The sequence below is a fragment of the Lotus japonicus genome, chromosome 1, assembly GCF_012489685.1.
Source record: "Lotus japonicus ecotype B-129 chromosome 1, LjGifu_v1.2".
Lineage (NCBI taxonomy): Eukaryota > Viridiplantae > Streptophyta > Magnoliopsida > Fabales > Fabaceae > Lotus > Lotus japonicus.
In genome coordinates this window covers 78,648,460-78,667,317 of record NC_080041.1, presented here as the reverse complement: position 1 = coordinate 78,667,317, position 18,858 = coordinate 78,648,460, and the positions used below count along the sequence as shown (strand labels likewise).

General features: G+C 37.6%; 3 protein-coding genes across 3 annotated transcripts; all 3 read left to right on the top strand.

Annotated features, from left to right (window-relative positions):
- Window positions 1–461: 461 nt before the first annotated feature.
- LOC130715728 (chaperone protein ClpD, chloroplastic) lies at window positions 462–6,897 on the top strand. The gene is made up of 12 exons (XM_057565847.1): window positions 462–1,382; window positions 2,101–2,255; window positions 2,346–2,575; window positions 2,718–2,826; window positions 2,927–3,057; window positions 4,111–4,212; window positions 4,302–4,583; window positions 4,673–4,767; window positions 4,859–5,153; window positions 5,245–5,478; window positions 5,633–5,866; window positions 6,316–6,897. The coding sequence occupies exons 1-12, from the start codon at window positions 664–666 to the stop codon at window positions 6,628–6,630; spliced, it is 2,901 nt and encodes a 966-aa protein (XP_057421830.1). The 5' UTR covers window positions 462–663; the 3' UTR covers window positions 6,631–6,897.
- Window positions 6,898–8,064: 1,167 nt separating this feature from the next.
- LOC130715706 (protein FRIGIDA) lies at window positions 8,065–14,054 on the top strand. Its single transcript, XM_057565829.1, has 3 exons — window positions 8,065–9,120; window positions 12,713–12,888; window positions 12,973–14,054. Exons 1-3 carry the CDS (start codon window positions 8,235–8,237, stop codon window positions 13,771–13,773), a joined length of 1,863 nt encoding a protein of 620 aa, XP_057421812.1. The 5' UTR covers window positions 8,065–8,234; the 3' UTR covers window positions 13,774–14,054.
- A 2,463-nt stretch (window positions 14,055–16,517) lies between these two features.
- On the top strand, window positions 16,518–18,486 carry LOC130715700 (pentatricopeptide repeat-containing protein At5g48910-like). Its single transcript, XM_057565819.1, has one exon. It carries the CDS (start codon window positions 16,544–16,546, stop codon window positions 18,230–18,232), a length of 1,689 nt encoding a protein of 562 aa, XP_057421802.1. The 5' UTR covers window positions 16,518–16,543; the 3' UTR covers window positions 18,233–18,486.
- Window positions 18,487–18,858: the final 372 nt, after the last annotated feature.

The window sequence follows — 18,858 nt, the reverse complement described above, 5'->3', positions numbered from 1 at the left end:
TGGTGGTAACTCCCTCATCGTCGAGGCTTTTGCTTTACGTGAGTTGCTTACTTCGTTGGAAGATTCATATAGCATGAGATTCCTCCTAGTACTTCAAGATATTGAACGAACTCTTCGAAAAGATTGGAAGGTAATCCTCCACTCCGTTTTTAGAAATTGCAATGCGTATGCAGATTATTTAGCTAGGCTGGGTTCCGATTCTCCCATTGCAAGTGTTCGTACGATAGATTTTGCAAATCTGAAGCTAGAGACCTGTTGTCTGTCGTTAGTTTATTTTATTTTATTATTTTCCGAATCACTTAAAAAAAGGACCCAAGACATTATCATTTGATTATGATTAATCATTGATTAGCAGTATATTATTGAAGAAGTTCGTTACTTTTGGAAGTATAAGGACATTGACCTTTTTGGCATTGCTTTCTTGACTGATCAAGGTTTTGGCTATGTCCTAAGTACCAAAGAAAGAAAAGTTGGCATTCTCTCTCAGTGACGTGTATGGCATTCTCACTCTATACCTTCCTTCCCTTTTCTTCTTTCTTGTTCCAACCCCGAAAGCGAAAACATTGAAAACCAATCAAAGTTCCTTTTCTCACTCACCTTCTTCATCTTCAATTTCATTCCATTTTCAATCTCTGAACTTCATCTCCATTCTCCACAACCACCATGCAAGTTTCATCCCCATCAATGAACTCATGCTTCGGAAATTTCACTCCCAACTTTTCCCGGCAATTCCAATCAGAACCATGCTCAACCGCCACCACCGTGGTGGCAACCACCTCCTACCCACTTCGCGCAAAGCTGCTATTCTCACGCGCCGGTCCATCATCACGCTGTAAACTCAACAACTCCCTCTCGTCTCTACCTTCTCAGAGAAAAGCCTGCTCCTTTACCTCGCCGGCGTTATCGCCGGCAAACAGCAGAAAGACGAGGAAGCGAAGAGCGTTCACCGTCTCTGCGGTTTTCGAGCGGTTCACGGAGAGAGCGATAAAGGCTATAGTGTTTTCCCAAAGGGAAGCTAAAGCTCTTGGGAGTGAACTGGTTTACGCTCAGCATCTGTTGTTGGGTCTTGTAGCTGAAGAGGATCGTTCTTCTGATGGGTTTCTTGCGTCTGGTGTTACTATTGAGAAGGCTCGTGATGCTGTCAGAAGCATTTGGCATCGGAATGGTTCAAACCCTGCTCCCCCACGTGGTGTTGGTGATGGTGATGATAAGGGAGGTTCTGTTTATGCTACAAATCTTCCATTTTCGGTTGGGGCGAAGCGGGTGTTTGAGGCTGCGGTTGAGTATTCGAAGTCTTTGGGGCATAAATTCGTTGCTCCTGAGCATATTGCAGTTGCTTTGGTCAAAGTTGATGATGGAAGTACTAGTAGGGTACTTTACAGGTACTGCATCGAATCTGTTCTGTTTTGTTGTCTTGTTAGGCGCCGCGGTAGCATTGATTGCTTTACATCCGTATTTATGTTTGCTTGTTTCTTATGATGCATTCTATAGCATGTTTGGATCAATTTCTATTTTCTCAGAATTAATTATGAGACTCAGGAGCTACTCAGTGAAGCTTTTCCTCAGAATTGATTTTGACTTCGGAATCAATTGTATAAGGATTTCCAAACATGCACTTAGTTTATTATTTTGAAGTCTTTATAAAACCAACAACTTATTGGAAGCAAATCCCAGCTGTTTTATGAAAATTCAAACTCAAATTAGACCAGTTGTGGCTGAGATTTGCTATTGGGAAGTGAATCCTGGAGTGTAAACCTGGCACTATGATAGTTAATGGCATATAAGTGATCTTTGGTTGATGCTCTAGGCAGTTTGCATCCACTGCTTTGCTAACCTGATTTATAGTCCTTCTTAGGATCTGTTCTTAAGGAAATCCACTTTTGCCACAAACTTTCGTAAATGCATTATGAGACTTGCTTAACAAGCAAAGTCCAATTTTGGTTCTTACTTTTTTTGGTTTGTTTCATGACTATAAGCATTTGGAGCTACTGCTCTGGCTAGTGATTGTAAAATTGAATATGTGTAGAGGATCTGTGATTAAATTAAAAAATGTATAACTATACTTTTCTATTGATGTTGCTAGTATACTAATGATTTCAGACTAGGGACAAATGCAAACCACTTGGCAGCTGTGGCGTTCTCCAGGCTGCAAAAGGAGCTTGCTAAAGATGGTAGAGAACCAAAAATGTTGTCCAAAGGGGCTAATTCTATTTCAGGAAAAGATTCTAATGCAGGATCCTCCTCCACAACAGCAGGTAAGAAAATAATATACAAGTTTGTTGTTCTATACTTTTATGTTTGAGAGTGGATAAGAGTTTTTGTCACAATCATTCTCTGGTTTTCAGATAAGAGTCCTCTATCACAATTCTGTGTGGATCTTACTGCCCGCGCGAGTGAAGGAAGAATTGATCCAGTTATTGGCCGAGAAGTTGAAGTTCAGAGAATTATTCAAATACTATGCCGAAAAACCAAAAGTAATCCCATTCTTCTTGGTGACGCTGGCGTTGGGAAAACAGCTATTGCTGAGGGACTGGCAATCCGTATTGCTAAGGCTGATGTTGCTCCTTTTTTATTGGTGCGTTTATCAATAAATAATTGGTGTTTCTAAAGTTTTTCTTCTCTGCTATACCCTTATGTAATTGTGCTTGCTTTAATTAATATGTATCTATCTGGTCTAAATACATTAAAATTTCCCCTTCCGCTTTGTGTCTCTGCAGACAAAGCGTGTCATGTCCTTGGACGTAGCACAATTAATGGCTGGGGCAAAAGAGAGAGGAGAGCTAGAGGAACGTGTTACAAAATTACTCAAAGAGATAATAAAGTCAGGTGAGTACATTTTAACAAAAAAGGAAAAAAAATTATGTGAATACATGCTTGGCACACTAGAAGAGGATTGTCTTATCTCACTGATTTACTTGATATGCAGGTGATGTCATTCTTTTCATTGATGAAGTCCATACACTTGTTCAATCAGGGACCGTTGGGAAAGGAAATAAGGGATCTGGTCTGGACATTGCTAATTTACTTAAACCTGCACTTGGAAGAGGTCAACTTCAGGTGATTATTTGTCATGTATATTTGTTTGCCAGTTCCTTTGTTTAAATGATCATTGAAGATTGAACACATTATAAGTTTGAAGCCTGGTATAAACAGTTGCTGATGACTTTAAAGATTAGGGTTAGACGTCAAAATATATGGTTACTACTTACTAAACTGCTTTACCACTTTTTCATAGTATTTTATTGAACAATGTTAACAATTAGCATCTGGAAAGTGCAATACAAGGTTGAGATTAGTTAGAAAGATGTCTTTATGGAAAACTTGAAGGGTATCATACCTGTTGCTAGACTCACAGCATGGCTCAAGCTTTCTCTCAAATAGAGGGCCTTCAAGGTCTTTTGGAGTTGGAAGAGATAACCGGGGGTTAACTGGTAAAGATCTTGCTTTAAACCATGTTATAGAACCAGAAGGGTAAATGTACTAGAGAAATTCTTTTTTGAACAGTGAAACCATTACTGAAGTTAAGGCAAATTTGCATGTTCTGTGCTCTTGAGCCTCTCCTTTCAATCTCAAGAAATCTGGGTCCCAATATTCTTTTATCTTAGGTTCACTAAGGATTAATTAATATGAACTTCTTGGGAAAAATGATTTGTATGAAGTTTAATGTATGAAGAGGTACTAGGAACGTTGGATTGTCTGGAAAGGGCTGGCTGCTAAAAATATTGTAATGATTAAGGCTATGAATGTGAGGACCAATTGCATTCAATAACATTAAGGCTAATGCAATAAAGTAAAAACAGGGCTGATGCTTTGTTGCTTGAGCTTTCATATTTCTTCTTTTCTCAGGGAGGGATTTATGGTGGTGAGAGAGGAGAAAGTAGTTTTTAGCTTAACTTCTCTGACTGGTTCGAGTGTGGCGATAAAATAATTCTGCCCTCTAATGAAATTTTCTATCTAATTGGTTATCAATTTTATGGTGCATTTGGAATGTGCCAGTTATCATTTTTGTATAAGATGGCATGGTCATTTATTTTCCTTTGCAAAGAGCTATATTATATAGGAACTATTATAACTTGTCGGCTATTTGCAATAACTTTATCTTCTTGGCAGTGTATTGCGTCTACCACAATAGATGAATACAGGATTCATTTTGAAAAGGATAAGGCTTTGGCACGGAGGTTTCAGCCTGTCTGGGTTGATGAGCCGAGTGAGGTTGCATTCCATATACATGTCTACATTCTAAGTTAGCATTTTAATCATAATTTGATTTCTTATTGAACTATATAAGTTACTGTGTGTAGGATGATGCAGTTAAGATACTTATGGGTCTGCGTGAGAAATATGAGGCTTACCACAAATGCAGATATACAGAAGATGCCATAGAAGCTGCGGTACATTTATCAGCAAGATACATAGTTGATAGATATCTACCTGATAAAGCTATTGACCTCATAGATGAAGCAGGAAGCAGGGCTCGTATTGTAGCTTTTAGGACGAAAAAAGAAAAAGAAACTTGCATACTCTCCAAGTTCCCAGCTGATTACTGGCAAGAAATTAGAACTGTTCAGTCCATGCATGAAATGGTAATGGCATTGCTTAATGTATTCTTCTATTTTTGTGCGATTTGCTTATCCTTTTGGTTTAAGATGACATTTCTTACCTGCTGGTTCAGGAGACCAAGCTTAAATACTATGGCGCATCTAGCATTGATGATACGAGTGAACTCATACTTGACTCGTATTTACCTAATGCAGCAAATGATAATGAGTATGTTTGTTGCCTGTAAAAAATTGAGTGCTTTCATATGTATATATCTAGGTTTGTTTTCTAGCGGCTGACATGTTATTTTTTATTTTAGACCAATAGAAGTTGGGACAGATGATATTGCAGCTGTTGCTTCCCTCTGGTCAGGAATTCCTGTTCAGCAGCTCACTGCTGATGAAAGAATTCTTCTGTTAGATCTTGATAATCAACTTCGGAAACGCGTGATTGGACAAGAGGAGGCTGTTACTGCAATTTCGAAAGCTGTGAAGAGATCCCGGGTTGGCCTTAAGGATCCCAGTAGACCCATTGCTACGATGCTATTCTGTGGCCCAACTGGGGTTGGGAAAACAGAACTCGCAAAATCCTTGGCGGCGTCTTACTTCGGATCGGTAAGATTTCACAGAGTTTGTTGTAACATTAATAATAATGAGAAGACATGCTTTATCTGTTTATATTTATCTTTTCATATTATGTTTTCAGGAAGCAGCCATGGTTCGTTTAGACATGAGTGAGTATATGGAACGGCATACAGTGAGCAAATTGATAGGATCTCCCCCAGGTTATGTTGGTTATGGAGAGGGGGGGATTTTAACCGAAGCTATTCGACGAAAACCATTTACAGTGCTATTGCTTGATGAAATAGAGAAGGCTCATCCAGATATTTTCAACATTCTTCTTCAGTTGATAGAAGATGGTCAACTTACTGATTCTCAGGTTAGTGATTGCAAATGTGACCCTTAATTTTCTAGGATTTTCAGCAAGCTTCTTTGCCAAGTAAAAACAAACAATGGTATCGATATAATGAGGACTTTTATACCACTATTGTTCTAAATATTCTGTTTACTGTTTGTAAAACTGGCTCTAACAGGGTAGGAAAGTTTCATTTAAAAATGCATTGGTGGTGATGACTTCAAATGTGGGGTCTAGTGCCATTGCTAAGGGTCGACACAACTCCATAGGTTTCTTGGTTCCAGATGACAAATCAACCTCATATAATGGTTTGAAATCGATGGTAATTGAAGAACTGAGGACATATTTTCGTCCAGAATTGCTCAACAGGATAGATGAAATTGTAGTCTTTCAATCCCTTGAAAAGTCACAGGTTCGTTAAGTTTTCCTTATGATTTAGCTCAATTATGATATTCACTTGGGAAGAGGCTCTTTCTAGTATATTGATGAGTCACAATTTGATTTTCTTTACATAAACTATTTTAAGAAGTTAAAACAAATCTAGAGACTATCAATATCAGGTCTTAATAAAAAATGAAGGTTTGCTAATATTCCAAGTTGTTAAAAGTTCCATATTGACTAGAGATGGTCAAAATAGTCTTTTTATAGGGTTAGAGCAATCTTCTCCCCTGAGCTTCTTTTGTGTAGAGTTAGACCTAACCCAAATTCTAAATGATATCTGAGTCAATTCTAGATCCTCCGATATATCCTCACGCCTAAGCTAGCTTTCAGGGTAAAATTAGGCGTAACACAAATTCGAAGATGAGTTATCTATATGTTATTCATTCTATTGATATTTTTTTGTTACTATTCTTATAACAGTTGCTTGAGATATTGGATGTTCTGCTGCAAGACGTAAAGAAAAGGATAATGTCCCTAGGAATTGATCTAGAAGTGTCTGAATCAGTCAAGAACCTTGTATGCAAGGAAGGGTATAACCCAACATATGGTGCACGGCCTCTTAAGAGGGCCATTACATCACTAATTGAAGATCCATTGAGTGAAGCATTCCTCTGTGGAAAGTGCAAGCAAGGTGACACTGTCCTCATTGATTTGGATGTTAATGGTAACCTCCTTGTTACAAATCAGCTTGATCGAATAGTCAACTTATCTGACACAAGCCACCCCTGTAATTAACAATTGTATATAAGCAGTGTCCTGAAAAATGTTTTGGCTCCTTTAGCATAGCATTTGATTCTTTTATAATGGCTATACCACATTATTGGATAAATAATGTGACCACACACATTGTTGTAAAACAGTGTAAAACACTGAAGGTGTATTCAAATTAAATTAAATTCATTAATAGAAATAGTGATACACATACTTGTAAGTTGTAACTGATATTGTTAAAAAAAAAGTTGTAACTGATACTGTCATGAAATTTATCTTGACTTTTTGCTCTTCTGGAAAGGATTTGGAAATCTTTAAAGTCCCAGATGTATTCGGGTGGGAGTGTATAGTTTTTTTTGGGTGGGACTTTCTTTTCACCTGTGTCATGAGAAGAGAAGGTTGTTCTCATGTTAATTGATGCATTCAATAAATTGGTTTTGCTTAAAAAAAAAAATCACACCTTCAGATTCATAAATCGTAATTTCTTTAAATCAAGAAAATCATAAATTTGACATGTGGTCTACCCTCACTTTGCATGGGAGAGTTTTTTTACAACATTATGCTAGAAGAATATCCTTAACATCTCTATTCTTGTACTTGTAGTTAACTAGAAGAAATCCCAGTAGGTGTCAGTTATAGTGGTTAAAAATGTTTGTTTGAATCTTTAAGGTCAAGAATTTGATCATTAAAAGTCGCACTTTTAAGAGGCTTTTGATCTTCATTATACCAAAGTCGAACAATATAGCCTCAAATATAATACTCGTAGATAAACTAGAAGAATTCCAAACCTTAAAAATACATATTTTTAATCTGGCTTATCCAACATAATTCTCTTCCAACAAACATTTTAAAAATAAGCAACACAAATGAAAGAATTTATTATACCGATAGTTTATTTGAGTTTAACATCTAATTAGATTTTAGTATATTATTGTCTGCTTTAGACGATAATATACCGTGTCCACTAAGTTGGGGTTTGGTCTGTGTGTTTAGAGACTGATTGTCTTCAACTTTTTCAGAGGTGGATGTGACCTTCTAGTGGAGCATCCTACCTTGACTCTAGTATTGTTGATTGTCGTAGTTTTGTATCCGGTTTTGATGTTTTTTTTTTCTTTTATGCGTCATAGTGGCAATGTTGATGCCGATAGTCTAGCAAAACTGTCATTTTCTTCCGGTTTTAGGGTCTGGATTGAGGAGGTCCCGGATGAGATTCTTCCACTACCTCCTTATCCTACTCATATATCCCCAGCTCCTAAGGATCAAATGTATAATATACATTGCTTGATAGATGTATAAATCTTACACTATTAATGTATACAACTACTTAAATCCAAAATGAAAATGTGTGCACTATAAAAGTAAAAATATTGGAATAAAAAAAAAAAAGTAAAAATATATTTAACCAAAGAATAAAATATGGAGCACTTGCCTTCCACGTGACTGTTCATGCCATGTAATGTAACGAGTATAGAGTGCGACTTGGATTAATCTTCTTCTTCATCTAAAACAATTCTAGGGTTTTCAATTCCTCTTTCTGGATCATCATCATCATCATCATCGTTGATTCATCATCAACACATTCAGAAAACCCTGGCACCAAACATTCTCTCACGCATCCATTTTCTTCCATGGCAACCCCTGATACCTCCGTCACAGTCAAGGAAGAAAAATACCTACCCGACGAAAACCTCGCTAACGGACCACCGTCAATTCCACCGGCGAACCAACCCGACGACGGCGGCGCCCAATTAGCCAAATCGGTGAACGAACTCACCGACCTCGCCACCGCCATTCAAGCTTTCAAGAGCAGGTACGATGAACTGCAGAGGCATCTCAATTACATCGAGCGAACCATCGATACCAGGACCAAGGAGCTCCAATCTCGAACCCCCAAACCCGCGGTCGAGAAAGTCACCGTCGTAAACGGCGACGTTTCGCGAGCGGAATTGAAAACCAAGGCGGAGGGTGATGTAAAAGGAGAAGAAAACGAGCTTGTTTCGCTGTGTCAAACCATGTGTAGCCGTGGCCTGCGTAGGTACATTTTGTCGCATCTTGCCGAGGTGAAGATGCTTGGGGAGCAAGTCCCTGAGGCTCTGAAGAGTGCGCCGAAGCCGTCGAAATTGGTGTTTGAATGCATTGGGAGGTTTTTTCTGCAGGGTAGCAAGGCTTACACCAAGGACTCGCCTATGGTTACTGCGAGGCTGGCTTCGGTTCTGGTTTTGGAGTATTATCTGTTGTCTGGTCGCGTTGATAGCGAGGCGCAGGAGGAGGACCCTTCACTGAACAAAGAAGCCTCCCAGGCCGCGGTTTCGTGGAGGAAGAGGCTCATTGTTGAGGGGGGTGTGGCGAATGCCTGTGAAATCGATGCGAGGGGCTTGGTTCTTTTCATTGCCTGCTATGGGATCCCTATTGATTTTTTGAACGAGGATGTTTGGAACTTGGTTCGGTTGAGCAATCCCAGAGAAATCTCGAAAGCCCTTCGCCAGTCTCAGGCTTTACTTATGAGGGTTACAGGTATGTGTGTGTGTGTGTGGGTGTGCGCCTGTAGGAATTTAGGAATCATGCTGTTGTTTGTGCTTGATAGTTTACACTTACACTGTTAAAATGTGAAATTTGTGATGAAACTTCCATTTAATTACAAGTGAGAACACTGAAAGCCAAATGTTTTTTTGTTGAGATGAAATTTATAAGCCATAGAATCCTCAAGGGTAAAGTTAGCTTTAGCATCTTCCATCCATTTAATGTGGCTGAAAGTCGGTCTTAGTTCCATTCCTACGTAACGGCTATAAGACATTTTGTATGGGGTTGAATCCTGGGAAATTAAGCGTCAACAAGAAAGTAAACTCATTGTAGGCTAAGATGGATGAGTAAATAGTAAATACACATGAAAATGTAGGATTAGGAATATAATTATAAGGGAGAAACTGAGAAAGTTGAGTTAGTTTTCAAAATAGAGAAAATGGTAGAGTTTCGTCATAGGTGGTGTTTGGAGTACAGATTGAGTGTATCAGTTGCTGGTGATGTGGATTGGGTCAAACTCCATGATCTTTCTCATTCTCTGCCTTGTGCCCTAGAGGTCCGAGTTTTAAGATAGTTGATCCAGGCTGGGGAAGGGGGTCCTGCAAGAAGAAACTCCAACGCCCAAGTCAATAATTAAGCAATAAATGTGTTTGACGTAAGAATGACAAACCTTGCTGACGGAATGAGTGCTGGATTTTTAGGATTTGCGCGTGGGCGTTGATGCTTGATTGGCCTAGTGCCCTTTTTATGGACAGCCGATCAATGGTGTGTATGAGTTCTTTTATTATTGGGATGTGTGGCACATGAGTTATCCTGGGTCGGGTTTGAACTTTAGGGCTTGTTGGAATAGGTGGTTTGGGAATCTGATGAGGAGACTTGTCGAAGCATTAAAGAGGGTTGATCATATAAGGATAGTACAATAGGTGGTTTAGGAATCTAATGAGGAGACTTCTAGAAGCTTTAATGAGGGTTGATCAGATAAGGATAGTACAATAGCTAGAGATAGAGGAAAACTAAGAATTACTATAGGCTCAACTATTGAGAGAGATTCAAGGGTAAGTGATTTATCTTTAAACTTAATACATGAGGACTTTATAGTGCTGCATGATCCATATAGTTGACTCCACATAATGGGAAAAGGTTTGGTTTGTTGTTGTTGCTGTAAAGAATTATCATATACTGTATGAGACTGTCTGGTGGCAGTTTACTTTCTTAGGAGTAACATCAGGTTTGGAAAAAAGTATTAAGACAAACTTCATGATGCCTATCATTATTTCAGTTCTTCATGACACTGACGAATCATTGACCATTTTTTGGATTTTGTAGGCGTTATATTTATGAAACCTCTATATTTTTTAGATATTAAGATATACTGTGGATGCTCGCCTGTTATTTTTTAGTTCAATAATCAATACATATTTAGGTTACATGTTCCATTCCCACAAACTATTTGTCACAGCAAATTTGCTACCTCCGCTTTTTAATTCTATTATCAAATGGCACGGATCCCTGTTTATAACATAATGTGGTATTGTTGTAGACTGCTACATATATGATGGATTTGATATCATGATCTACAACAGATAATGAATGCTCATTTTCTGCCTTCTGAAATAACATGCAGTCACTGGGCTTGTAAAAAAAATGCAATCTCTAGTAGCTACTTATCGTGGAATTTTTTTTAAATGCTAAATCCTCTCACATTATCCATTTCAACCGAACTTTTATAGAAGGTGCGGCTTTAGCCTTCTGGGTAGTGATATTACTGGACTACGCTTAAGACATAATCATGTTTATCTTGCTGAAGTAATTAAAGCCCAGTTGATGGCCTAGTTTAAACTTTAAAGTTGTAGGTTTTTTAGCTTTGTGAGCTGAAATAGATCATTCCATCTTATTTTGGGGAACTGTAACACCCCCCTGCACCCAGTGGTGTTACTGGTGGAAAAAATATTTGGTTTTCAAGTTGAGGAACTTTGTAGCTTATTGTTAGTTGCCTCTTCGATTAGCAATTAGTATCCATTAGTAATTCTACTGAATAATTTTTTTCCTATTAACTACAATGTTTTCCCTTTATTTTGTTACATTACTAAAATGTTTTCCCTTTATTTTGTTACATTACTACAATATTTTTCTTTGCTCATGTTTTTTTTTGTTTCCTTTTTGGATTTCCTCCTTGCTATTTTGTCACAAATTTTCTATCTTCTTTCTGATATTTTAAGGATATTGTTACTTGAACTACTAAGTAGGATCTTATCCCTTTTGGCATGCAATTTCCAATTCTTCAAGATAGTTGATTGAATTATTACAGTTTGGTCCGTGTGCTGTTTTAGGGTGTGCCGATTTAAGGAGGGGGAAAGTGGGGAGATGGAAAAATTAGCACAAAAATTACTTTACACTTTATTGGTCGAATAAAAACATACGATGGCTAAAGATAATTTGCAACCCACTCTAAGTTGTCACTTGTCAATCCTGGTGGGATCCTGGGTTCCCATCCCATTCCAGCCATGCCCTGTGACGAATTTTCCCATCCCAGTTCACTGTCCTGGCCATCCCAGCAGGTTTCCCATCCCACTGTCCTGTCCTGGCCCTAGTTTTCCAAAAATGCCCCCCAAATGTAAATATTGGGGGGTTTTTATTTAGGGGTATTTCCAGGTTTACGCAACGGAAAATACCCTAGCACTTCGATTTTGTTCGATCTTTTCCTCTCTTCTACCCTCTTCTCCTCTGTTCTATCTTCGCACCTTCTCTTTGACCCAAAAATGGCTGACGACCACAACAGGACCTCTGACCTTTCTCCGGCGAGCGTCACCTCTGTTCTACCCACTTCGACCATCTTCTCCTCTGTTCTATCCTGGTATAAATTATACATAATATAGACAAAAAATCACTATCCTAGCCATCCCGCTTTCCGGGATCCCGCTATCCCAGTTTTGCGGGACAACATAGAACACACTTATAGTCCAGCTGAGAATGTTTTCCATTCTTAAACCATAAAGTTTGAATTGAAAAGAATTGTCCACCCTTTACCAATCAACAGTGAAGGAAAATCAAAAAGCCTTTCTATCCACTCGAATCTAACTCCCACCCCACTTTCCCCTTTTTGTCAGGCTTGTGAGGAACCAGACAGGTTCTAAGTTTTCATAGGCAGAGAGAGATGAAAAGAACTGTGAATGGAAAGGGGAAAAATGGTTTGGTTTATGTATGGAATTACAAACAAAGAACCTTACAAGAAAATTCTCCTTCCAATGGTTTCACCTTCTCAAAGGATTCCCCTCTTCATATCAGAGGCCTTGCTCAGTTCTGAAGTCTAATTTCCCGAACAGATGTTCATGCTATTTAATTTCCTGCTATATTGCTCATGCTATTTAAGCTCCTGACTACTATACCTAACTTCCCATTGACTTAAACTAAACACTCAAACAGAAATCCAACTGTCTAACTAACTGATACTATTCCCATTTATTTTTCTGGATCTTATTACAAACCCGTGATTATTATGTATGAATATATGTTGTTGCTATCTCATAATATGGACTCTGGAGCATAAGTTTTTCTCTGTCTCATTAATTACTTATATTGGCCACAGATATTGCAGAAGTAATGATGAAAAGGGGCAAGGTTGTTGACGCTCTTGACTTGGCTTATACCTTTGGGTTTGAAGAGAAATTTTCTCCCAAGACAACTCTGACTTCATTTCTATACAAGTCTGATGAAGTTTGGAAGAAAGCCAAACAAGATGCACGTGATTTTCCTATTTTGCTGGTATGTTAATTGAGTAGCCAACATTGTTTATTTAATGTGTTTCATTATGAATATGCATTTCTGATACATATTGATCTATGACAGAAGGAAGCAAATGAAAAATACTTAGCTGCTTTGAAATCTATTGTCAACAGTTTGGAAGGTCACAAGGTCGACTTAGAAGAACTTCTTCCTGGGTGGGAACTTAAGGAAAAAATTCTCATCTTGGAGAATGATATCAGTGATATCAATAAAATATTCGATGATACATTAGTGAACAAGAGGAAAATGGATAAAAACAATTCCTCAATCAAAATGAAGGTTCCAGAGGCAAAACGAACAAGGTTCCCTGTGAAAGATCAACCTGTCACATCACCTTCACTCGCTCGCTTGCATGAGCAAAGGTTCGCTAGTCATATGGATGGCTCATTGACGCCAAATTTTGTTGATGGCAGATTATATGGTCACCCAAATTATCCCAGTGCAGCGTATGCGCACCACATTGGATCTGTTTCAGGGTCTTTGCCAGAAAGTTATCATGGAAGTGCAGTGCCAAGTAGGGTTAAAATGCTTGGAGGAGCTATAGCTGACCCTGCCATGTCAGCTGGAATTGGTTACCCACCCAGTTCATTTTCAGGGTACCAGGGGGATGCGATGGTAGACAATGTTGGAAGCAAGAGTTATCTGTATAGATGGCAAGGAATAGAGGAAGGTTCACATCCTTATGATAGGTCAGTTGGGCAGAGTTTTGTGGGACAACCTTCACCAGCTCAAGTAAATCATTTGTATGGGAGAACATCTGCAGAAGGTCTTGCAGGTTTGCCGGATCATCTGCCTGTCGGTGTTCCTAGTCGCAGTAGAGTTTCTGATTTGTATAGCTTTGCTGATTCTGTATTCGATGCATAGTCATTCTGGGGCAGCAATAATTCTTCAATTACTTTTGTAGTTTGATCAGCCGATAGTAGACACCATCCTCTATTTTGTTAAATTAGTTTATCCAACTTGGAAATTTTGTTGTTGGGATGTTTCTATGAATAGCCATAGGATGGACATGCAGATGGTAACTAGTCTGCACTTTTCTGTTGCTAATCAGCTTACCATGGACAGTCACCGATCTTGTGGATTCAAGGATAAAATATACTTGGTTTTTTTTGGTGCATAAAATATACTTGGCATTTGTTAAAGTATGCTTGGCCATCATAGATAGTAGTGTTCTTGTTATTTGTTGTTAATATATAACGGTTTATATTACCTCTCATGGAGTTGAGTATTTCTATCGGATCATTAGTTTTATTTATAAAATTGACGAAAGATTTTCACAAGAATATAAGAAGTAATTGTGTAAACCAATCAAATATGAAAATTGATAAAATATTCATATGAAAATTGATAAAAATTGATAAAATGTTTATCAGTGTTTTGTGAAAAATTGGTATGTTGACATCAAATATTTCCTTTGTAAAAATTTAGCAAATGTTTTGTTCATGGCAATTTCACCTGAAACAACAGGAGAGAAATGGGATGGAGAGAATTATTAGCAACACTTTCTTTAGTAGATACTCTCTATTTAACACTCACTTAACACTCACTTTATAATTGGTTAAAATTCATGTAGATTTCACCAAATTGAAAGTGAAGCTCATAGAATTTAGTGACTCGACATGAATTTTAACTAATAGAGTGTTAGTAAAAGAGTGTCAAAAAGAGTATCACTAGCATTTTAATGAGTGAATATATAAAACGATTTTAATTTTAGTGTCACCCCTATAGATATTCATGTCATCTCGTTCCCTCACTTTTAAAGTACGAAATGTATAATTTGTGTTCCGCACTTATAAGTGCGGTATCTATATATAAGTAAAGCACACTTGAACCATTACATTAAATACATTAATAAATATTGCATGTATTATAATGCATTAAGTAATAACAAATTATCTTTGTAGTAAATATATTAAATAATAAGATTAAAAACTGAAAAAAGTGTCAAAAGCTATTCAACTACATACATTAAATATTCACAAAAATATCTATATTAAATAATAATAGTTATAATTTAAAAAAAAAACTTGAGTTGACAAATATTAAGAATTAAAATTATTTATAATTAATTAATATAGACAAAATAGATTTAAAATTAAGAAATATTTGTTATTAAATATGCTATGCATGTCATGTTAGTTATAAAAAATAATAGAATAATTTAATCAAATTTATTTGTCAAAATTGTTTAATTTTAAATTTTTTGGTTGATAGTAGTTATAATTTTGATTTAAAATATGTTTTCTAATAATATTTAATATGAGTTTATAATCTCCTATGAGGTTTATCATTGTTGCGCTCATATACAATAGACAAAATGTAGTATGCAATGAAGTATTTAATAAAGTTCCTAAATGAAATCATATTTGATATATCTACAATGTTTCTTCATTGATAAAAAATCACAATCATTCTTAACCAACTTTCACTTTTGCAGATTATTATACTACACGAGTTTAAGAATCTTTTTTAACTAAGTCCTTATAATTTATTTGTGTTAACCACATGTATCATCTACTGAGAGAATCATGTTCTACTCAAGTGTAGTGAAAGTTAAAGGTCTATCATAAAGTGCATTCCTTACTGACGGAATCTCATAGATCCAAAAAGTTAATTTTAACCGTTGTAATAGACATTCATTAGGTTGAACGATTTGTGTTTTCAAATTGTTTTATGAGGTTTTATAATTTTTTACTTTCTATAAAACTATAAAAATTTATCGAATAAGATAAATTATTATCTTAATTCATAATTAAGTTAAGAAATATATGCTCTTGCAAACTGCATATTAACTAATTAAATACTCATTATGCAATAAATAGTATAAATTTTATGTGTTACTAAGAATATATTTCGACATTAAACTTTCATTAGCACACTTTCCATAAAGTTTCAACTGAAAACACTAATTTTATGGCCAAAACATGAAAACAAGAGATAAATATCACTTTATAAATTTTTTTTTTTTTACTTTTATAGATGATTTTACACAAACACTGTATTCAGCTCCAATTATATATTTTCATCAATTTACTTAATATTAAAAGTGCATTAATATTTAAACATATAATCACCAAATAAATTGAAAATAATTTTTATTAAAGAAACATAAAATATAAAATATGTGCTTTAATATACTAAAAAATTAACTCAAGAGGGGTAGCTCAGTTAGCAACGCAGACTGAGTGTGTGAAGAGCTCTCAGATTCGATTCCCACACAATACACTCTGGGGAGGGATGAAAAGTCTTAATTGTGACTAAATCTCGAATTTGTCGGTATATTCAAAGGGTGACTGGTACCAAATGTTTATACCAAAACAAAAACTTAAAAATTAGTGTACAATAATTTTTTTATTGAGCTTCATTAATGTAATTACATTACATATGCTTATCATATTCTTAATTATCTACTATTCAATAATTTTTCATATTACATAAAATATTTTTACAAATAATAGACACATAACTTAAAAATAAACCCGTGCAACTCATGAGTTTAATTTCTAGTATAGTTGTGTTTCATGTGCTAAAATGAGTGACATGAATATCTATTGGACGAAATTAAAATCAATTGTCTAAAATACAGTAAATTTTTAGTGTAGGATGCTTGTCCTCCAATCATTCGGATCCCAACATGAATAGGGTATACAACCTACATGCTACACTGATCAAAACCGGCCAACACAACAACCCCCTCTCTCTCCGAACCTTCTTCCTCCGCTGCGCAGAGTTACCGTCCGCCGACACCGCAAGCTATGCCGCCGCCGTGTTGCTCCGCTTCCCCATACCCGACCCGACCCCCTACAACACCGTCATCCGACACCTGGCACTCCACTCTCCCACCCTTGCCACCACCCTCTTCTCCCACATGCACCGAACCGGCGTCCCCGTCGACCACTTCACCTTCCCCCTCATCCTCCGACACTCCCTCCCTCGCCTGAAACCCCACCACCTCCACCCCCTCATTCTCAAGCTTGGCTTCGCTTCCAACATCTTCGTCCAGAACGCACTCATCAATGCATACGGTTCTTCTGGCTCCCTCAACCTGGCAGTGCACCTGTTCGATGAAATGCCCCAGAGGGACCTGGCTTCTTGGTCCACCTTGATTGTTTGTTTCACCAACAACGGTTACCCTGCTGAAGCCCTTTCACTTTTCCAACAAATGCAGCTGGGTGACCCTCAGGTTCCGGAATCCACTGATGGGGTTATGATGCTGAGCGTGATATCCGCAGTTTCGAGCTTAGGTGCTTTGGAATTGGGCATCTGGGTTCATGCTTATATTCGTAGGGCTGGGCTTGGCCTTACTGTTCCGCTCGGTACTGCTCTTATTAACATGTACTCGAGATGTGGGTCGATTGATCGTTCGGTCAAGGTGTTCGAGGAAATGCCGCATAGGAACGTGGTTACGTGGACCTCGTTGATTACTGGCCTTGCGGTTCATGGTCGTAGCAGGGAAGCTCTGAGAGCGTTTCGTGACATGAGGGAGGCTGGTTTGAGGCCTGACGGTGCTGCGTACACCGCTGCGTTGGTGGCTTGTAGTCATGGCGGTCTTGTGGAGGATGGGTGGCGGGTTTTCGAGAGCATGCGGAGTGAGTATGGCGTTTATCCCATGCTTGAGCATTATGGTTGCATGGTTGACCTTCTTGGCCGTGCTGGGATGCTCCTTGAAGCTTTTAAATTCGTGGAGGATATGCCTATCAAGCCAAACTCTGTCATTTGGAGGACCTTGCTTGGGGCGTGTGTGAACCACAATGATCTTGTGTTAGCTGAGAAGGCCAAGGAGAGGGTCAATGAGCTGGACCCTCATCATGATGGTGATTATGTGCTTTTATCCAATGCATATGGTGGAGTTGGTAACTGGGGTGGGAAGGCTGGCGTGAGAAATTCTATGAGGGAGAATAGAATTGTGAAGGAGCCTGGCCTTAGTGTGGTTCACATTGATCAAGTGGTTCATGAGTTTGTATCTGGAGATAATTCTCATCCACAATGGGAGGAGATTATGAAGTTTTTAGTTTCAGTCGTAGATACCATAAAACTTGGAGGTTATGCCCCTAACACGTCCTCTGTGCTACATGATATTCAGGAGGAAGAGAAAGAGCATAGTCTGGGCTATCATAGTGAGAAATTGGCTGTGGCTTTTGTGCTTCTTTATCACAGGGATAGGAAGGCCATTAGGGTCATCAAGAATCTTAGGATTTGTTATGACTGTCATAGTTTCATGAAGCATGTTTCAGGTATCTTTGACAAAGATATAATTATTAGGGATCGAAATCGGTTCCATCATTTTAGCAAGGGATCATGTTCTTGCGGAGATTTTTGGTAAATCAAGATAGTTCAGGTATAAAATGATATTTTAACAATCATTTGTCTGAATCATTAAGTGCCGTTTGGACTTTGGCGTTTGAGTTGGGCATAGAGTTAAAGTTTGGGATTAGCATTGGACATCTTAATTCTTTCTCATAGGCTCTTTTAGAAGGGAGTTCAATTTCTAACCTCCATCACTCCATCTCTAACCCCCTTTTAATGTACTAAAAATATTGTAATGCCCGGAATTAAGTTCACTATCGAGTTCTGAAAACTTGAAAAATGAGTTAACTTAATATTTATGATTTTTTTATAGGCAAATAAGTTGTTAGTAAATTAGTACAAATTATCTCTCCTTATGGTTCAAACCTGATTCTTCACCTGCAATTACCTTTAGCTCAACCATGTGAGCTGCCCACCTCCTTCACTTAATATTTATGATTTAAAATCTGAAACATAATTCATACTATTTGCTTTCGGGGAAGATACTTCTTGAATATCGCTTGGGTTTTCAATTTGTGAAACAAACTTAAACACTTTTGAAATCTTAAAACCCCAGTGTATGCTTTTTTTTTAACAAATGAAGGGCTACGCTTGGTGTATGTTTTATTCTTTTACACTGCTAGGTTATAACCCGGTAGTATA